We start from the raw sequence: 21,449 nt of genomic DNA, 5'->3' as shown, positions 1-21,449 counted from the left end.
TTTATGGTAATTAATGTATATATGTTATTTTTGCATTAGTTCTGTTACAAATAGTAATCTTTTTGGTAAATGTGATGAAATTCAAGAGGGGAGGGGGATTCGAATTTTGGACCTTTCATCCTCGTTTGGACGAGTAAAAACAGCTATATAAAAAATTGAATTACATTACAAGTAAAATTTTACATGGTGTATGTTATGTATACATAGTGCCTTTATTTATGTATGAACATTTTAAGGTAACAATGTTTGTTTACCGCCTTGATCTCAGACAAACATCTGAAGTATTTTGGTGTGAAATGATCAAATTTCAATAGATATTAGATTTTACATGATCTAATCACGGCTTATAAATGTTGTGTGTGTGTGTGTGCACGCACACGTGTCTGTGTTAGATTCCAGCAATCTACCTGGCTAAGATTGAAATTTTTGTAGTGTATATATATGTTTTCTTCATAATTTCTTTATGCAGGACAATACTCGTAGGATATAAAGTGTTATAAATATTTGTTGAATATTTGTTGTTATTTGTTTATCAATATCTTTTTATTATAAATATTTTCCAAGATTGCATGAAGGATGCAAGTTGTGAGGTTGTTGTGGACTTGTGGTATAGTTATCACTTTGTGCCATCATAATATATTATTATGAAGCATTATCTTTTTTCTATCACAATTGGAGGATTACTCGTATTATTGCATAGCTGAAGCAAAGAATTTTTAAAACTTTTACTTACATATATTTTTAAGTTATTCAGCATGAAATCATATTCATTTAAGCAATATTTTGACCCAAATTTTCTGATGTTTAAATTTTGTAACCTTGTTTTATCAGTTCCTTTGATGGGAGAAGATGGAACACCCACATTTACTGTGGATGAAGCTCTTTTGGTTATGGGGTTTGGAAAATTCCAAATTCTGGTGCTTGCTTATGCTGGAATGGGTTGGATTTCAGAAGCTATGGAAATGATGCTTCTCTCTTTTATAGGCCCAGCAGTTCAATCTTTATGGGGTATTTCTTCCCATGAAGAGAGCCTAATAACCAGTGTGGTTTTTGTTGGCATGCTTGTTGGAGCCTATTCCTGGGGTGTAGTTTCAGATGAATATGGAAGAAGGTGGGCACTTTTGTCATTTTCTTTTTTTTATTGCACTAATGAATTGTGTTTTCTTCCAATGTCATGCCAAATATTAACACCTTGTTTTACCTCCAATTTAACACAATGAATGAGTGTTTGGTATATGACATGTTCTTTTTCTTTCCAGAAGGAACGGACAAGTTAGTTTACATGATTTGCTATTTCATTTTAGAATTCTCTGTTTCTCGCATGAAGCTGAAGAATATTTTTGTGGTTATTACTGCTTGACTTGTCTGTCTTTGGACTCCTGCATTATGGTTTAGCTTCTCCCCATCCCCTCACCCTTCCTTTTTTTTATCTGTTTGCACTCTTTGTTAGTGGAGCCTCTCCAACAATGATCTTTGATACCCAAAGCCTTTTAATTTTTTTTTTATTTGAAGTTATCTTAGAGCAGGCACTAGAGTAGTTCTTTTGAGATCGAAAAGTAGCCATTTGTATAAAATATGATCAAATGGCTATGGCGTTGGATTTCTCGCTGCTCTTCCTGGTTTGGGAAATATTTCTTGTTATTCATGCGAAAATAGATGCTATGGGTTAAGTTTAAGCGGTAAAACGAAGAGGAATTGAACAGAATTTTAGAACTCAAAGCTTCCTATCTGTTATTCCTTACTAAATTTTTATATATCTGTTCAAAACCTAAGCTACAAATATCTGGTCCACTCTGGAACTCATGGGAAGAGACTGTTTCTGCCTTGCTTTATCACTGTGGTATCCTTTGTCTCTACCTAATGCAAAAGTGAATTTTATTAAAAACTTTTTGTATGGAAGCAAAAGTAAATTTGATGCAGCTCCTTCTCGCAATATTTGCTTTGTATTCTATTTTGGCGCCATATGATAACCCCTTTTCATTCATTTACTTCTACCCTCCAGGAAAGGATTCCTCATCACTGCAGTAGTTACTGCTGGAGCTGGCTTTCTGAGTGCCTTGTCACCAAATTATATTTCATTAATTATTCTTCGTTGTTTGGTTGGTCTTGGTTTGGGAGGCGGGCCTGTTCTCTGCTCCTGGTTTCTAGAGTTTATTCCTGCTCCAAGCAGAGGCACTTGGATGGTTGTTTTCCAAGCATTCTGGACGGTTGGGACAGTTTTTGAAGCATCAATTGCATGGGTATCCCTGTGATTTCTTTAATATCTTTCATTTCCTTAGCGTCTTGTTCATTTTGTGTTCTTTTCTATTCAATTTTCTGTAATTGGAAGCTGCAGGTAAGTTTTGATTATATTTGTTAATTCCACATTTTGATCTATAATTAAATCTCTGTCACTATTGGGGTTATTAGATTAAAATTCTTGCTTGCCTTAGTGTGGTAAAAGCCATGATGTTAAACAGTTAGAACTAATCACTTTTCTCTTAGACTGTTGTCACTTATATTTTTGCATTGCCTCTCTCTCTGAGATTTTACAGGTTATTACATTAGAGAACTTGCTTGTCTTGGTATGGAACAGGCCATTATTTAAAAATAAAACATTCTGAATTTATCCATTTTCTCTTAGTGGTCACTATTATTTTTACATTGTGTTTCTTATGTTTTGTGATAATTTCTATCATCTCTTGCCTTCTCACTTTATTTTGCTGGGGGTTCAGATATTTTGGAACACTTTGAGATTGATTTTCACTATACAATTAAATGATGTTTGTTGCTTCATTTTCAGAGAATGAGTTAGAATATAAAATGTGTTTGTCATGAATTGTTTGGTTGCCATTGGTTGTAATGATTGTTTTTCTCATTTTATGAATTAGGTAAACTAAGCTAGCAGATATCATCTCTCGTGGGCCTTGTTCTTATTCCTACCAATAACTCAGTCAGATGCAGAGTTAAATTATGTTGATTTTTCCCCCTCATTCACGATGTTTTTTTCTCTCTCAGTTTGTCATGCCAAGATTGGGTTGGCGATGGCTACTTACTCTGTCTTCTCTCCCTTCATCATTTCTCCTTCTATTCTATGGATTGGCACCCGAATCAGCTAGATTTTTATGCTTGAAAGGTAGAAAAGATGAGGCGCTTGGAGTTTTGGAGAAAATAGCTAGAATTAATGGAGCAAAAATGCCTTCTGGAGTTCTTGTTTCTGAGCATGAAATTGAGTTAGCTGGAAATAGTATTCCAACAGAGGATACACAGTTGCTTCCACCAAAAGATGGTGAAGATGCAACTCCTACGGAAATGAATCCTAATTCAGGAGGCACCTCATCCGTATTGAAGCTTCTTTCACCAGAATTAGTTAGGTCAACCAAGCTCCTATGGATAGTATTCTTTGGAAATGCATTTTCATATTATGGTCTAGTATTACTGACAACTGAGTTGCATAACGGACGTAATACATGTGGTCCAGACAAATTACAGTCAGAAAAATCCCAGGATGTTGACTATAAAGATGTTTCCATTACCACTTTTGCAGGTACATTTCTATGGTTGTCTTTATGATAATTTTATCTAAAAGTATATTTTGACACTTTTGGAGGACAGCATACTAACATCTATCTTTGATTTGGTTCTAGAGTTTCCTGGCCTCCTCTTATCTGCTGCGACAGTGGATAAATATGGCCGTAAGTTTACAATGTCATTTATGTTCTTCCTGTGTTGCATTTTCCTGCTTCCATTGGTATTCCATCAGCCTCAGGGTCTAACAATAGACCTTCTCTTCGGTGCTCGAATATGCATCACTGCTACCCTCACAATTATCTATATATATGCTCCGGAGGTAAATGAGAATTCTTTTTTCCCCTTTCAAGAGCAAAGGAATTTTCTTGTTGTGTCTTTCTGTAGCTCATGTGCAAAAATCAACAAAATATATTTCAAGATTACTTTCATTTTCTTCTTGGTTTGACAAGGTCACACACATTTGAAATTCAACTTGTCAATATTTTTGGTTTGATTTTATTTTTGGCATTGTTTTTGCCCTTGAGTGAAGTTATTAAGTGCAAATATTAAACAATAATGCAACTTAGCATTCTCTGGCTACCTTTATAACTACTATTTAATTATATTGAATCAAATCCAAGCATTTTTGGCCATCAAAGGAGGCTTTTTTTTTTTTCTTCCTTTTCTGAGTAAACTAGGTTACTAAAAAAGACTAATGAAAAAATACACTAGAGGATCCTTTTTTTCACAAACTGGAACAACTTCACCTTTGATGTTCTCTCCTACAGACGTGCATATGAATGTCCAGTACCATACATGTTGCAGTTTTCTATTTGGTTGCTTTTCATTCTAGAATATAGTCAGCTCTGGTTATCTAACTGGGTCGATTGTTACAAAATATTTATGTACATGATGCCTAATCCTAGGTAAATTAATTTTTAAATAACGTTAGACAAATATATTATGAGAAGCTGTAAAATTGTCTTTCCAAACTCAAATATTGCCTTTGAAGTTAGAATTCTCTAAACAGTTGTGTATTGAACAAAAATTTTTTTGTGGTAACTTAGGTTTTACAAGTTCCTGTTTGGTTGAGGTTTTGTGCAGTTCCAATACTCCTCCATTATGGCTATTTACCTATATCTTCAAATAACGTTGTAGTGTTCCTTTTTATTTGTTTATTTAGCCTCAAGTCTGAAGTTTCAAGTACTCTCATATTTGACTCTCTCTCTCTCTCTTTTAATTTAATTTTATTTTATTTCCTGCATAAATTAAGCATGCTTTAAAAACAATTATTTCTGTTTGTTACATTCTTTGCTCATTCCGTGTCACATATATAGTTTTCCTTTTTCTTTTCGATTTTTTTATTCACCTAGAATTGCAATTTTACAAATGTTGCACCCTACATTAGGGGAAAACAACCCCTATAAAATAAGTAGGAAGTCATTGTTGAATGACCAAAAAAAGTAAAAGTTCAAGAGTTGTCTGACATGCGGATAGTCATGCACTTCACCTTTGAGACACTCTCTATCTACTTCTATCTGCTTACTTGGCTATGTTATCAACATAAACATGATTACTAGCATTTGATTTCACCTATTATGTATAAGAAGATGGTTTACATATTGATTATTTTAACTATATATTTAGATCTTTTAACATTTTCAAACATTTTGTCAGAAAGTAACAATTTGTTTGTTTAATTTATCCTGTAGATATATCCAACCTCTGTCAGATCAACTGGTGCTGGAGTTGCAAGCTCGGTGGGAAGAATTGGTGGGATGGTATGTGTGGAAAAACTAAAAAAATAAAACTGTATAGAAAATTAAGAGAAAAATTGAATGTATATTGAAAAACTGCTCATAAAGAATTATACAAGAACCTTAGGTTTATATACAACTAACTAGGAGTTAAACTAGGAAACTAAATCTTCCTAAAAAATTGATCCTATAATTGGGGGATTGTTTATCCTAATTTTTTATCCTTAATTATAGGGATACAAATACTTAATTTTAGAGATACAAATATAAATATACAGTTTACAAGATTACAACCAGTTGTAAATAAGTGTTTCCTTACACTCTCCTCAAGCTGGTGAATAGGTGTTTTCCATTCCCAGCTTGGAAATAATTTCTTGAAATGTTGCACTACTGAGACCTTTAGTAAATACATATGCAAGTTGACCCTTGGTTGATACATAAGGTGTACAAATCGACCCACTATCTAGTTTCTCCTTTTATGAAATATTGCTCTACTTCAATGTGTTTTGTTCTGTCATGTTGCACAGGGTTGTGTGCAATGCTTATTGCAGACTTGTTATCACAGTAGAGTCTCATTAGTCCATCCCACTTGATCTTCAAGTCTTCTAGGATAAATTTTAACTATAGTAGTTCACAAATTCCTTGAGCCATTACTCTAAACTCTGCTTTAGCACTTGATCTTACCACCACATTTTGTTTTTCTCTTCCAAGTCACAAGATTACCACCTAAGAAAGTGCAATAGCCTGAGATGGATCTTCTATCAGTTATTGAAGCTGCATAATCAGCATTTGTATATACTTCTAGAATTAGTTTCGAATTTCTTTTGAATAAGATACCTCTCCCAAGATTGGCCTTCAAATAGTGCAATAAACGGTAGACAGCCTGTAAGTGCACTTCATTAGGACTGCATAAATTGATTTATCACACTCATAACATATGCTATATCAGATCTAGTATGTGAGAGATAAATAAGTCTTCCAACTAATCTTTGGTACATCTTTTTATCTACAACAGTATCTTTATTAGCTTTTTCAATTTTATGATTATGATCTATAGGGGTATTTACAGATTTACATACGAGCTTTCCAATTTTCTTCAGAAGATCCATCACATATTTCTGTTGTGAGATGAAGATACCATGCCGTGAGTGAGCTACTTCAATTCCTAGTAAGTACTTCAATCTCCCTAGCTTTTTTATCTCAAATTCTCTAGCCAAACACTGTTTTAGAGATTCTCTCTCTTTTTCATCATCTCTAGTTACAATTATATCATCAATATACACTAATAGAATTGTGACTCTCCCTGAATTAGAGTGCTTGATAAACAATGTGTGATCTCCTTGACTTTGTTTATATCCCATTACTAGAATCATTCTAGCAAATTTCCCGAACCAAGCCCTAGGATACTGTTTAAGGCCATATAAAGTCTTTTTCAGCCTGCATACTTTGTTTGCTTCTAGATGACTTTCAAATCTCGGTGGAACCTTCATATATATTTCTTCTTCCAAATCACCATGTAGAAAAATATTTTTTACATCAAATTGTTGAAGTTACCAATTGTAATTTGAAGCCAATGATAACAAAATCCTAACTGTATTCATCTTGGCAATTGGAGTAGAGGTTTCCTGATAATCTACTCCATAAATTTGAATGTAGCCCTTAGCCATTAACCTGGCTTTATACCTTTCAACAATACCATTTGCCTTGTATTTTACAGTGAAAACTCATTTACACCCTACTGGATTTTTTCCTTTAGGCAACTCTACCAGTTCCCATGTTTGATTTTTCTCCAAGGCCTCAATTTCTATTTTCATCGCTTGCCTCCATTTTTCACTAGATAATGCCTTGGATAATGTAGTTGGAACAGAAATAGTATTTAGGCTCACAAGAAAATTTTTGTGGGATTATGAGAATTTTTCAAATGACACAAAATTAGAGATTGGGTATAGTGGATGCTTAGTACATTCTCTGATTCCTTTCCTAATGGTAATAGGCAGATCATAATCACTAGTTATAGTTTTAGGAGATTCATACTCATTTTGAGAAACAGAGTCAAAAACTGTAGTTACCTTATTTTCAGAGTTAGCATCAGATTCTTGGACTGGCACTGGTTCAGGATCTGAAACTTTCCTTCTTGATTACACCTATAATTCCTTCATAGAATCAAGAATAATATTATTCTTTGTCACATCTTTTGTATTTGGAATGGGTTCAGACTCAAATTTAGTGTTTGATTTGGGCTCAGTAAAAACATGTTTCGACTCAGAAGAATTAATGGGTGAAAATGTTGAAGAAGGGGACAAATCAAGCAAAAAGAAGTCTTTATCCTTATCTTCGATGAATGAAGTCTCCCCCTGAAGATAAGGTAATGATTTACTTTATTCAAAAGTGACATCTGCAGACACATAGAATTTTTTTGTAAGAGGATGATAACATTTATATCCTTTTTGAGTTGAGGAATACCCCACAAAGATACACTTAATCATTTTTAGATCCAACTTTTCCCTGTTATGACTATGAACATAAATAAATGATGTACAACCAAATATCCTAGGTGTGAGATTGTTTGTGGTATTAAGGTTGGGATAGAATTGTGAGAGTAGTTCCATAAGAGTTTTAAATCTCAAAACCCTTGAAGGTAACTTATTTATAACGTGTGTGGCAGTAAGAACAACTTCCCTCTAGTAAGATTTAGGTACATTTGCTTGAAAAGAAAGGCTCAAATTGTGGCTAGTAAATGACTGTTTTTCCTCTCTGCTACTTTATTCTACTGTGGAGTATTAACATAAGATGACTCATGTATAATCCTCTCTTTTTGGAAATAGGTGCATAGATTCTGGTTGAAATAGTCTTTTGCATTATTAGACTTAAATATCTTGATTCGCATTCCAAATTGAGTTTGGATCATGTTTTGGAAACTTAAAAACATACTGTTCACATCTGATTTGGATTTAAGTAAAAAAACCCAAGAGACACTGGTACAATCATCTATGAATGAAACAAATCATCTTGCACCAGAAATATTAAGAATTGTAGAGGGACCCCAAATGTCACTATGAATCAAGTAAAAGGGAGTAGAACTTCTTTTGTTACTAATTGAAAAAGATACACATCTATGCTTTGCAAGTTCGCAAACATCACAATGAAAATCTTCGACATTTAATCCTTTGAACAAATAAGGAAACATGTTTCTCAAAGTTTCAAAAGAAGGATGTCCAAGACGAAAATGATAAAGCTAGATTTTGTCTTTGTTGGAAGATTTTTCAAAAAAAAATGACAAAGATAAACTATTCTTGATATTATTTGTGTTATTTGATGTCTCAAGATAGTATAGTCTATCATTCTCTTTAGCAAGTCCAATCTTTTTCCTTGAACTCTGGTCTTGAAATCACAATAAAAGGGAGAAAAAGTCATTTTACAATTCATATATCTGGTAAGTTTCTGTATAGATATCATATTAGTAGACAATCCAGGAACATGAAGAACATTTTTTAGAACAAACAAAGGATTAACTTGAACATCTCCTAATCCTGCCACTGTAGTAAGTGAACCATCTGCAACAACAATTTTCTTATTACTAGGACATAGGGTATATGTACTAAACTTCTGTGAGGAATGTGTCATATGGTCTGTGGCTTCTGAGTCAATGACCCAAGAACTTGTAATAGGCTTAACCGAGACATTTAATCCATAAGAACTAGAAGCTTTACCTAAACTAGAGACCTTACCCAAGGAACATACCATAATAGGCTTTTCAAGGATTTTCAATAAGTTTCTCAACTTTTCAATCTCTTCCCTATCAAACTCTCCTTGTTTCCAAGACATTTGTAATACTCCGACGATTTTCTTAGTTGACACTTCCTCAAATTGGGTGGTAGTGATATCTTTCTTTGAAAAGGTTCGGCAATGAAGGCCTAAAATAGAAGTCAGCAATGAAGGTTAAAAATTTTGCTTCCCAAGAAGAGCTTAAAGCTCTGATACCATGTGAAAAAACTAAAAAAATAAAATTGTATAGAAAACTAAGAGAAAAACTGAATGTATATTGAAAAATTGCTCATAAAAAATTATACAAGAACTTTAAGTTTATATACAACTAACTAGGGGTTAAACTAAGAAACTAAAGACTTAATTTTAGAGATACAAATATAAATATACAAATTACAAGATTATAACCAGTTATAAATAAGTATTTGGTTTGGCCCCTAATCAGTTCCAACCATACTGTTTCCTTACGAAGGACCTAACAATGTCTTCCACTTTTGATGGCATGCATGTCATGAAGCAAAGCAGTTCCACGTACCAGTGCCGACATTAGATTTCATTCTAGCTAAAGCCAGAACTTAAAAGTTGGAAGATAAGCTGAATGTACTGGTAAGTGTCATCTTTATCTCTTAAATTCCTTTTTTGGGTGCTTTATTTCTCTTCTTTAGCACTAGCGATAAAGTGAAACAAATATTTGGATAATAACTTAAGCATCCCTTTTAAACTAATTAATATTTGGAGAGACATTAGCTTTTTATGATTTTGGAACACAAGGTAGACTGCATTTTAGGTCCTTTACAAACTGAAGGAATATAGGAGTGGGATGCAAGGAAAGACACAAAACATAAAGAGGTCAAAACAAATAATGGCATTTTTTATATAGTGATGCTTGAGAAGTTCTCTTTCCATCGTGGAAAAGGAGGTTAAAGCTTTGCATTTAGGAGAGAAACATTGGGAGGCCCGTAAATGGTGAATGAAAATGAGAAAAGAAAATCATTTTAGCTATTTATTTGTTGGACCAAAAAGTAAGAGAAAAGAAAATAGGATTGATTTTCTTCTTCATATTAATAAATATTAATCCTTCCAAGTTAGAAAGATTATACTTTGCCAAAAGAAATATATATTATGAGAAAGAAAAAGAGAGATGTGAGTCAAATATTGCTAATTTACAATGTGGTTCACTTTTTCTTTTCAAAATTTGTCTATATATCCCAACTTACAAAGGTGTACAAATAAAATAAGCATGATTTTTGTTTTCTTCTCACTTTTTGTTGATTTGATTTTCTCACACGTTTGAATTCTACCAGGTAATCCATGGAAAAACAGCTTTTTTTTTTTTTTTTTCTTTTTTCAATTCTCTTTCCCATCTTTCCTATACCAACTATACTAATGGGAGAAAAACGTTTTAATTCATTTCACTTTTCTCCTTTCGCAGCTCTTCTTCGTATTTTCAAATTCCCATCCTCATTATCAAAGTAAAATCTAAAGTTAGGGCCACATGTTAGCCTTTTCACTTATTTCATGTACCAAATACACACACACACACATTTGTTGGATTACGACGCTGGTGCTTACTGTTTTGGCAAACAAAAATTAGAGTCAGTTGCTCCTAATATTCTAGAAATATGATGGCTTTAACCAGTGAATTGTGCATCATGTGCCTCAATCCAAGTTGTGCAAGATTTAATTATTTCATCAATTTAGAGAGGTATCTGTAAATCGATATGTCAAGAAAGAAGTCATCCAAGAGTTTGCAATACATTCTTTCATATTTTTACTAGAAAGAGGCGTGAAAGCATAATAAAAAAAAGCAGGCCAGTTGTTTTTCATTTCTGAACTACTCTCAAACCTTGCTCTGCTGCTTGGCGTTGTAGTCTGTTGAGAAAACCTGAGCTCTGCTGTCGTCTTGTTCCTCAAAGTAGTCTGTTCTGACATCATCAGCAAGCATGAGGCAGATCAACCAGAAGAGAGAAGCATTGAGGGCCATCAAAGCAGCACCACCTAAGAGTCCAGACTTGGCGGTAGGGCATGTTGTGTTCATGTCTTTATGAACATTGTTAGTTAAATGAAGGAGCTCGGTGATCGTTACCCAAGACAACATCCCTGCAGCCAAAAAGGACAGTGCCCTGGTTGCCAGCAGCCCGGCAAAAACAAGACCTTTCAGTAACTGATGAAGAGCTTAGAATAAGAAGAAAATGTTGATATAGTTATGTACTCACACAGTGATCAGGAAAAACACGAAGAATGACATGCTTCGGAAGAAAACATAACGAGGAACAGACTTTCCTTTGTAAGGATAAAAAACGGAGTAACATCCAACCAAAACTGATACAGCAAGTGATGCAATAGATAAGAAGCCTAGAACGACAGTTGGGTCAGATGGATACTTGCAAATAATATGATCAGCTCCTCTCGAAATTTGTGGTTGTCCAGATAGTGGCTGCAATAGAATAAAACCAAAATAACATATACCCAGTTTGTCACCCACAACACAACATTGCACAAAAAGTTTCGGTTTATCAGTCAGAAACAACGAAGAGACTCAAAGTTAACCTTTTTGTTTTCAGCTACTATCCCATACACGAAGGATTTCATCCCAAATACTGCAACTGTATTGGCCATTGTTTTCATACCGACACCCATGTTTTCAAGCAAAGCAACTGGAAGATTCGACCAGTTAAGAGAAGATCTAGAAATAGATGACCAGACCAGAGACAGAAAGAACGCGTAGGCAATGGTTTTTTATCACTTTAAGAGGTATAGAAATAATCACTTTCTTCAGACTACATGGATATTATCGATCCCGTTGTTTTGTTTTGGGCTAGACGGAAAAATCTTGAAAAATCATAGCACTTTGTCCATATACTTAAGTCAACTACCATAACAAACGCATGCACATATGCATAACGTATCTTCTATGCAAGAACGGAAAAACCCTAAACATGCTCCCTAAGCAATAAAATTAAATAAACCATAAATAAAAGCATTAAATCCTTGAATTATAATGCAATCACTCAAATTCATAAAAATTCTTAGGTATGGAATATAATAACATCACAATCCAAAACTTATAGGAATATAAGGCAAGAAGAACATTGAACAAAACCCAAAACCATGATACATTAAAAAAATTAAACTAAACTTAAAAATGCTTATGCATATGACCATCAAACGTAACCAAAACACAAATAGCTAAGGCCTCGGATTTGGAGCCGAGGTGCGGTGACGCCGGGCACTTGTTTTGCTCAATTGCCCAGCTACATCGCAGGCTGCACACCACACCTCAATTAACGCTCCAATCGAGGTTGCGTGAGATAGGTTGAGTCGACTCACCATATTGGATCTTGACCACCATAATATTCTCACTATTTATTTATTTTTTTAATCTTAATGACATAAACTCCTTAACTATAATTAAAAAAATTTAAATCTTTGAATTATAATTAAAATATTAATTAAGTTTTTATTTTTTATTATAATCAATCAACACATCTAATATTTATTTACATCTAATTAAATTCTTATTTAGATAAAAAATTAACATCATTAAATTTTTATTAATTAATATAAAATTTCATTTAACATCACTAAAATAAATAAAAAAGTTATCACGTGACAAAGCTAATAATATATAAAAATTAAATAAAATTATTTTTTTAATTTTTTTTAATTTAAAGATTCGATTAATTATAATTTGATGATTAATTGATTCAATTTTATTATTTAAATTATTTTTTATTTAATTAAGCATTCAATGGAATCGAAATAAAATATTAAAAGTTTGATTAATTAAAATAAAATATTAAATATTTAAATAAATTTTTAATTATAAATTTAAATTACAATTAAGTAAAACTTTTTTTGTTAATTAAATAATAATCGAGTTGGACTTCAATTTAGAAATCCTTATCTAAGACCCGACTTCAGCCGATTGAATTTGGCGGATAGAGCAATCATTCGATAGGCCTTTAAAAAAAATATTTTGTTAAATATTTTGATAATGTTGTTTTTTACTAAAAATAAACCAAAATTAAAAGTAGAATGGTAAAATATTTACATAATAAATATTCCAATTTCATTATTTATTTTTTTCAAAATTCAAAAAAATCGAAAGTGCAATTAAAAATTCACTACACAAATTGTAATATAGTTACAAAATTCACCTTAATTCCTATGAACTATTGACAAAAAAGTATGAAGTTAAGCAATTTACCAAACCAAATCTCGCACGTATAACTTTTTACGGTAATATCTTTATTTATTTATTTTCATATTTGAAGTTGTCAATATTTAAATTTTATTATTGAAAATAAAAATCAAGCATTCTAATAATATACACATGATGTTTTATGTAATTTTATGTAAACTAAAATAATAAAAAATCCTTGAACTTTATCAAATTTTTAGATAAATTTCTATATTTTTATTTTATAAAAAAAGCTTTTAACCTTCAGTTTATGGGAAAAACTTAAATAAAGATTCTTAAGTAAAATTTGTAAATTTTTTAATTAAAAATAATTAAATAAAAATTAAAATTGAAAATCAAAATGGATATATTAAAATGTGTTATCAGATAAATCAATTATGTAAATTCTAAAAACATTTTAATAAAATTTGATATATTTTAAATAGATATTTTTAATAAAATTATTGTTAAAATTTTTATTATTAAATAAATATTGATCAAATTTAAATTATAAATAATTTTTTTAATTTTTTTTTTACATATTATTAATATTTACATTGAAATTTATCAATCTATCTATTTTGATATTTTATTAAATCATTTTAAAAAAAGTTTCATAAATTTTATCTAAATTTTATTTTCGATTTATATTTAAATAAAATCTTTGATTCGAAGGAAAAATTGATTTTTATTGCAATCAATTGGTTTTTTTTTTCCTCACATGAAAGCTGACATTGCTTGATGATACGTAAAACACTAAAAATAAAAAATTTAGTTTTGATGAGGCCTAATAATGTGGATAAAATTTGAGAAAAAAATATTGAAAATAAAAATAATTTAAAATAATTTAATTAAATTATTTTAATTTTCAGCGACATCATCTTTCACGTGGCAAATTAATTCAAAGACATTAGCAAAAGTTGAAACTTTCGATTGGAATAAGAACTTATTTGCAAGTTGAAATTCGCAGATTTATTTGGTGCAATAAAATCATAAAAGTTTAAAAAAGAGTGGTAAAAAAATTAAAAAAAATGGTAAAAAAAAAGGAAAAAGTTTTATCTATTTTTTTACTGCTAATATTTACAATTTTAGGAAATTTTTTTTTTTAATTAATGAAAGGTATAACTATTATTAAAAGCAGAAAAAGCAAAGACAGTTTTTATTTTGTCCCTTTTTGGGGAAAATTTAGATATAAATAAACAAATAAATATATGGAAACGGAAATAGAAAAGATACTGAGTCTGTAGCTTTAGATTGTTGAAGACAATCTTCCTTTATTTGGTTGTTTCCTTTTTGTTTTTCAGAAGATTCATGGCGGCAACCCCAGATCGTACTTCTGGTACGTCAATTACCACATAATCTATTTCCTTCTACCTTTGATCTTTGATCTTTTGTTTTTTTCTGTGGTTCAACTCTAGCTTCTTTTTTGTTTCTGGGTCTTTTGATTTCGTGGGGTTTCATTTTTTTTTTATGACAAGTCAATTGGAATTTGATTGGTCAATTTGCTTTTTTTATTATTTATAAATTTAATTTTTTACCGTGTCTCAATTTTGAGGGTTTTGATTGATCTCCTATGTTGTTTTGATTTGATTTGATTTGATTTGTTTATAGTTAAAGAGATAGGGTTTGATCTTTCTGTTAAGATCTGGGATCTGGGTCTTCTTAATTGAAGGAATTTTTGCAAAATTCTCTTATTTTTGTCATATTAATTTTTTTTCCTTTGGCCTTTTCTTCCTGATTGTTGATATGGGATAGAACTATTGAAAATGTTGAATTATGTAGTTGTATATTACTTTGCTACAAAGACTGGGAATTGCACAGTTAATTCAGAGCTGCAAAAGAGGGTCAATTGAAGTTTTGAAGAAAAATGTAGCCTTTGGTGTCCCAGTGAACTTCCTCAACCCATATTTATCAACAAACTAATTTAAAAAAATCTTAGGCTGTTTACCTGGAAATTTGATAAGCAATTTTGTGTTTTATTGCAATGGTTGTTGGTCTTTGAGTCCCATTATATGGTATATGTTTGACCTTGTGCTATTTTCTAAAATCAAAATGTTGTTTCTATTTTGTTTCTGCTTCTGACTTAGAGAAAATGAGTTGATATGTGCATGATTGTAAAGCAACTACTTTCACCTTTAAAATATATTCATGTTCTCTATTTATAATGTGTGCATAGGTGTGCACGCGTGGATTTGCGCGCACATATTCATAGCTTCAAGTTTACCTATCCTCGAATTTAGCTTTGGTTGGTCAATAATTTGTACTGCCTGTGTTTCTAAGACTGTACTTAGTCACTGAGCATACTGATCATGGATGCAGAAGACCAACATGCTGATCCGGAAAACGTGAAGGAGCAGGTAGTTGTGAGTTACTGACATTGCTCTTTCTCTTTTCATTTGTTTGTGTTAGACAGTATGAAGAAAATATTCTTACTAATGACCTTCATTTATTATTCTCTTTAACAGCCTCTTTCGACAAAAAATGAGACGTCAGTTTCTCCTAATTCGTCCCAGGATGTTGCCCCAGTAGGTCATCCAAGGGATGGTGCTGGTCAGTGTGGATCCTTCGGTTCAGGTGGAGATCGTAACGTCTACTCTCCTACAATCTATGCCCCTCAGGCTCAGGCTTTCTATTACCGAGGTTAATCTTCTGTCTTCATGCCTCTTGGGTCTATTTTAAGGCTGGACCAGTCTGGCTGAACTTTGTATTTACAACTTTCAGTTGAAATTTCTGGTTGCATTTTGAGGCTGGTGTAACAGCAGTTTTTGAATTTGAATGCCAAAACCCATCATAGTTGAAAACATTTGAAGATGCTCAGTTCTTTTATTTATTCTTATTTTGTCAATCCTGTTTATACGAAGTCTTACCAAATTGTCTAGATTGTAGTGCATGTTACTTTTGAGTATTTCTATATTTTGATAACTATGCAAGGAGAAGACCGTTTGTCTAATGATAGGAGAAACCTTTTGATTTCTCTAATGCAATGCATTTATTGGTTTGTAATCACTAGATATTTGAAGTAGAAATTAACATTGGGGACTTTTTCAAATTTGAAAGCAGGTTATGACAATCCTGCTGGTGAATGGGATGAATATCCGCCATACGTCAATACTGAAGGACTGGAACTTGGATCTCCAGTGAGAATATCTCCTTCTATCTGTGTAGAGTTTCTTTCAACGATTAAGTTTTCTGTCTTTTTATGTGATATTTTATCTTAATTAGGGTGTCTACAATGACAATCCATCACTTGTCTTCCACACTGGATATGGCTACAATCCGCAAATGCCATATGGACCATATTCTCCAGTCACAACTCCTTTGCCTTCTGTAGGTGGTGATGCACAGTTGTATTCCCCCCAGCAATTTCCATTCTCTGGGCCACCATATTATCAGCAGCTAGTTCCTCCGAGTATGCCTTATATTAGTTCACCTATGCCAGTTTCACAACCAGAGCTAACCACGTTAGTTAATGTTGACCAACAAGGTGATAACATGCTTTTTGGACCAAGGCCTAGTTATCCCACTCCATTGGGATCTTTTGGTAGAGGTAGTTTCCCTGGCAATCCTGGTACCCTGGGATTTAATGATTTTCATCAAGGTTTTGATGGATTTAGGTCTGGAGTACTTTGGTCAGATTGGTCAAAGCCTTCTGACAGTCAGAGATCTTTGACTCCTATCTCTCCAGCGGTATCTCCCCAACCTGTTGGGCCAATTGGGCTGATTGGGCAGAATGTTCAAATGGTATGTATATGTGTTAATAGACTTTTAGAGATGTTATCTTATGCCATTTATCTTTCTTTTTTGTTTCTGGGTTTTCCTTTTTGGCTGCTAATTTGGCAAGCTAATATGGCCTTAACATTAAGGCTTCCTTATTTGCTCTCAAAGTTGGAAGATAGGAGCACCTTGTAATTCCATTCTCTACCTTCTTCAGTTTATCCAAGTTATCATATGGCAAATATGAAGTTCATACTTGATACATAGGAATATATCAAAATCACAGATTCATTCTCGTTTATTTCAAGTTTGATATTTATGCATTTTTCCTAAAAAGCTGGTTGCTATTGAGTGCTCCATGAATTAGATTGGTATAGACGGACTGAATTGGCTCATTTTGTCCATATCACTGAAAATGTATATCAAATATGAAATGACTATATCGTTCTGCTATTGTTTAACCACATTGTTTTGCAACAAGAATTCAAAGAGCACTCACTTATCATTTTACCATATGAACCTTGAACTTTATTTTATTTGTGTTTTATTTTTCATTCTCCTTCCAAAACTTGCAAAATTTTCTTTCTATTATTTTTTCAATTTATATTTTCTCTGATTCTCTGTCTTTACCATCAAGTCCTGTCATACTCAGAAAGTCATTATTAGCATATGGCTTACTTTCGGAAGAAATTAAACATTCAAGCAAAGTCCTTGGTCAATTTCTTTTTAGATAACATTCAGCCCGCTATCTAATATGAAAATGAAGTCATCATGCTCCCTCGAAAGAAGCTTTGAACTTTTTTCCCTTTTCTTGTCCTTTGGATTAAAGTTGTTTGTTTAGCTCAAATTATGAAGTTTTAAGCTCTAGAAGTGTTTAAATGGCTATGAAATTTCTTGAAAGTTTTTATTCTTTATCTGAAGTATATGATTTGTTTTTCTCTTATATTACCTGCAAGGCCTTTTATGCTTTAGATGTTTCTTGGGAACTCTGATTCTAACCTTTATAGGCAACCTATATGTTTAGGAATCGAAAGGCCCCTAAATTCATACCTCTTTAAACATTTTTAGCTTCCTTAACAGATGTTAATGGTGATCTAATCCCATGTTATTCTCTTTCATTTACTGTTAAATTTTTGTGCAGGAAATTCATTGGAATAGTGGTATTTGTAGCGATGCTAGTGTTGGAATTTGATACATTTTAAATTAGTGTACCATTTTAGTTTTGAATCTTTTTTATTCTTTTTCAGGCAACCCAGCAGCAAAGGTCATTTTATCGATTAGGATCTGGTATGAACTCCTATAACAGAGGCTACCTGCAAAGTGATCTGAATCAAGTTGCTGGTTTTGGAAGTGCATCAGTTCCTAGTTTGGGAGCGAACAGTAGGGGCTGGCTATCACTTGATAGTAACCAACGACGTGGAAGAGGTAGTGGCATCTCTCTATGTGGTTGTAATGGTGCTCTTGATATCCTTAGTGAGCAAAACCGAGGACCAAGAGCCTCAAAATCCAAGAACCAAATTATAGCTAATAATTCTTCCATTGATGATAATAAAAGCAACAAATCTTCAGCCAATATCCATGATGAGTCATACAACAGACCAGATTTTGCTACTGATTACAAGGATGCTAAGTTCTTCGTAATCAAGTCATACAGTGAAGATAATGTTCACAAGAGTATCAAATACGGTGTCTGGGCTAGCACACCTAATGGGAACAAAAAATTAGATTCTGCTTATCGTGAGGCGAAGGAGAACCAAGACACTTGCCCTGTGTTTCTTCTCTTTTCGGTAATTATATTTTAGACAAACAATTTTCTGTTTACTTGGTCTCATTTATGTGAGTTAAATATATGTTATTCAACATGCCTAGTTCTAAGATATCATTTTCTTTTGATCCAGCCATGTGATCCATTTGTGTTGTGGTTGCATTGGTTGCAGCCCCTATCATATGCTTGATTTCTTTTGGTTCTGAGGAATGGTTCCCTTTAGTACGTGTGAAATGTATTAATTGCATTACTCTTGGGTGAGAATTACATAATGAGTTTTACGCCTCCAGTATCAATGGTTTATTTGTATTTTTTTAAGTTGCTGGTTAACAAAGTGGTTGTTATTATTATTATTTTTTAATTTATACCTATGACTTTGGTAGGACTTGGTGTTGCCACAAACATGATATTAAAGCTCTGTTCTATTGTAGCATACTTCCAGCATGTTCCCCTTCCCCTGTTCATTTCTGCTGATAACTAGCTCACTGATTTGTATGTTACAATTGTTGCAGGTGAATGCTAGTGCACAGTTCTGTGGGGTTGCTGAAATGGTTGGACCTGTTGATTTTGACAAAAGTGTGGATTACTGGCAGCAAGATAAATGGAGCGGGCAGTTCCCTGTCAAATGGCATATTATCAAAGATGTTCCAAACAGTCAGTTCCGTCACATTGTACTGGAAAATAATGATAATAAGCCAGTGACTAACAGTAGAGACACTCAGGAGGTACATTTTCTGATGACCATCTGTTATAAATGACGGTGTCCATGCATTTGAAAGTGTTCTGATCTTCAAACTGTTTAACTGCATTTTAATTAGACAGCTACATGAGATTCAGGAGAAACTTTATTATCAAATGCTCTGTTGAAGTAGGTAGTCTGGGTGTCACTGGCTAAATTCCAAGTTTGAACTACTTATAACAATTTCCTTGTTCCTTCTCTGTGTCAGTAAATCTTTGTTCTGACAAATAAATCGGTAAATATTTTTAAAAAAATTTGTTCAGGTATCCTATCCTATTGAGCCTCTGGACTGAGGTGATACTGATAGTTCTGGTACCAAGGCTTATTTTCGCCAACAAGAGCATTAGTCCTTGAGCGTTGTGTCCTGAATCTAAGATTATTGATTTTTAATCTGCTCCTCACCCACTCCCATCTCTGTCCCTCAGATGCAATTGAAGATATTATCCATTGTTTTAATGCTGTCCTACTAATCCTAAGACCTCCGATCCTTGTCCTTAATTAATTAGATAATGTGTCTTATTCGATTTCTGATTTTCTTCATGCTTCTTCTTACTTATTTTTGAGGATTTAAAAGTTTTTACTGCTTGAAGATATTTCATTTACAACAATTCTTTTGCTTCCTTGTGCTGAATATTCAAATTTTGCAGGTGAAACTGGAGCAAGGAATTGAGATGTTGAACATCTTTAAAAGTTATGAAACTGACATTTCAATCCTGGATGATTTTGACTTCTACGAGGACAGGCAGAAAGCCATGCAGGAGCGTAAGGCTAGACAACAAGCTAGCCTCATGTCTGTAGGGGTTGTTGGAGAAAATGAGCATAGAAATACTGTTACATTATCTAATGATTTCATAAAGCAGATGTCCAAGAGCTTTGCTCAAGTTGTCTGCTTGGATGATGGTAATAAAGAAGGCACTGCTATTGAGAGAACTAGTTCTGCTTCTGACGGTTCAAAGGGTGCAAGGGTTAAACTTGAAGATGCTATTGTGGCAGCTGTCTCTTCTGCTCAGGCTAGTTAGGAATAATCATTCTGGGAATTTGGGCAGCCTTGCTGTACTGTATGTGACACAAACTTCTTTTTCACCTTTTGTTTTGATTTCATTTTGTAAGAATTTAGATCTCTCAATTGGTGAAATTCTGTTGGAGTGCATCCGTATTTGAACAAGGTCTTACAAGTTTTATGGGGCTGATTTGCTTCATATGTAATATTTGCCTTCTGAGTGTTTCTTTAACTGTAGTCATTAGTTTTCTTTTCTTTCTTCTTTCTTTTTCTTCTACCTTTACTTTGTTTTTTTTTTGGGTGAGAATAGTGAAGATACTGGCTGATATCTTGCTTTTGTAAAGTTCCCTAATCTTTGCAGGCATGTTAATAAAAGAATACAGCAAATGGTGTTATCCAATCTTTTGCTTCTTTGCCTTCCCTCTTAGCATTCTTCACTTGTTACAGGAATTGTTCTTTTTTGGTGCTGTTATGGCATCTGTTTTGCCTGTGTGCATGGTGTGGGAAAGAGTGAGAGAGGGAGTTCTGACTGACCTCTGTTGTGGAGAATTTTCGATGTTTGTTTGGGAAGTTTATGCTTATGGATAGAAATTAAGATTGGTTACACCAATACGACATGTATTTAATATTTTGGGATGAGTACACAATTATGGTATTAGCATTAGCTTGTATTGCAACTATTTTGAGCATGTTAATTGAGAGCATTTCCTTTTGGATTTCTCTTCTTCACTTTGAATCGATTACATAATGATATTAGCTTTATACATTGCTACCTAGTTAACTTAAACAAATTGTCTCTACAATACTGGCATTTCTGGATGCACATGTGTGCACACACACGTAGGCGAATATAAATGTTTGTAAGCAGGAGATTTTTGAAATATTTTTTGGCCTTCTAATTTAGTGTTCTTGTGATGGTGAACGTCAGGATTGTGACTGATTGGAGTTTTAGTTTTGGTGCATGAGAATGAAATATGTTGGAAAGGCAAAGCTTTCTTTTGATGATCTTTTTTTTTTTTTTAATTTAAATTTTTTAT

The 21,449-nt window shown here is 33.0% G+C and overlaps 3 protein-coding genes across 17 annotated transcripts; 2 read left to right on the top strand and 1 right to left on the bottom strand.

Annotated features, from left to right (window-relative positions):
- The first annotated feature begins 684 nt into the window (after positions 1-684).
- On the top strand, positions 685-11,855 carry LOC111274342 (organic cation/carnitine transporter 7-like). Of its 10 annotated transcripts, none has more exons than XM_089755661.1 (9): positions 685-1,111; positions 2,003-2,240; positions 2,998-3,526; positions 3,627-3,829; positions 5,202-5,270; positions 6,347-6,414; positions 7,492-7,611; positions 9,529-9,617; positions 10,883-10,930. In XM_089755661.1, exons 1-6 carry the CDS (start codon positions 756-758, stop codon positions 6,371-6,373), a joined length of 1,422 nt encoding a protein of 473 aa, XP_089611787.1. In that variant the 5' UTR covers positions 685-755; the 3' UTR covers positions 6,374-6,414; positions 7,492-7,611; positions 9,529-9,617; positions 10,883-10,930. The 10 variants fall into 10 exon arrangements, with proteins under 10 accessions (XP_089611787.1, XP_089611784.1, XP_089611781.1 ...); XM_089755658.1 differs by having other exon boundaries at positions 6,316-6,414; XM_089755655.1 differs by having other exon boundaries at positions 6,304-6,414.
- Positions 7,665-11,696, bottom strand: LOC111274343 (uncharacterized). Its single transcript, XM_089755664.1, has 4 exons — positions 11,562-11,696; positions 11,228-11,448; positions 10,858-11,134; positions 7,665-9,160 (listed from the first exon to the last, which is right to left on the bottom strand). Exons 1-4 carry the CDS (start codon positions 11,649-11,651, stop codon positions 9,023-9,025), a joined length of 726 nt encoding a protein of 241 aa, XP_089611790.1. The 5' UTR covers positions 11,652-11,696; the 3' UTR covers positions 7,665-9,022.
- A 2,558-nt stretch (positions 11,856-14,413) lies between the features above and the next one.
- LOC111274341 (YTH domain-containing protein ECT4-like) lies at positions 14,414-20,812 on the top strand. 6 transcript variants are annotated; one of them, XM_022858910.2, is made up of 8 exons: positions 14,414-14,533; positions 15,514-15,551; positions 15,660-15,834; positions 16,255-16,331; positions 16,417-16,935; positions 18,156-18,695; positions 19,186-19,398; positions 20,060-20,812. In XM_022858910.2, exons 1-8 carry the CDS (start codon positions 14,506-14,508, stop codon positions 20,429-20,431), a joined length of 1,962 nt encoding a protein of 653 aa, XP_022714645.1. In that variant the 5' UTR covers positions 14,414-14,505; the 3' UTR covers positions 20,432-20,812. The 6 variants fall into 6 exon arrangements, with proteins under 6 accessions (XP_022714645.1, XP_022714644.1, XP_022714649.1 ...); XM_022858909.2 differs by having other exon boundaries at positions 15,514-15,557; XM_022858914.2 differs by having other exon boundaries at positions 15,475-15,551.
- Positions 20,813-21,449: the final 637 nt, after the last annotated feature.

This window comes from Durio zibethinus, chromosome 26 (assembly GCF_047325235.1).
Source record: "Durio zibethinus cultivar Kanyao isolate XHJ-2024 chromosome 26, ASM4732523v1, whole genome shotgun sequence".
NCBI lineage: Eukaryota > Viridiplantae > Streptophyta > Magnoliopsida > Malvales > Malvaceae > Durio > Durio zibethinus.
Note: the sequence above shows the minus strand (reverse complement) of the source record. Positions and strands in the feature narration are given on the sequence as shown.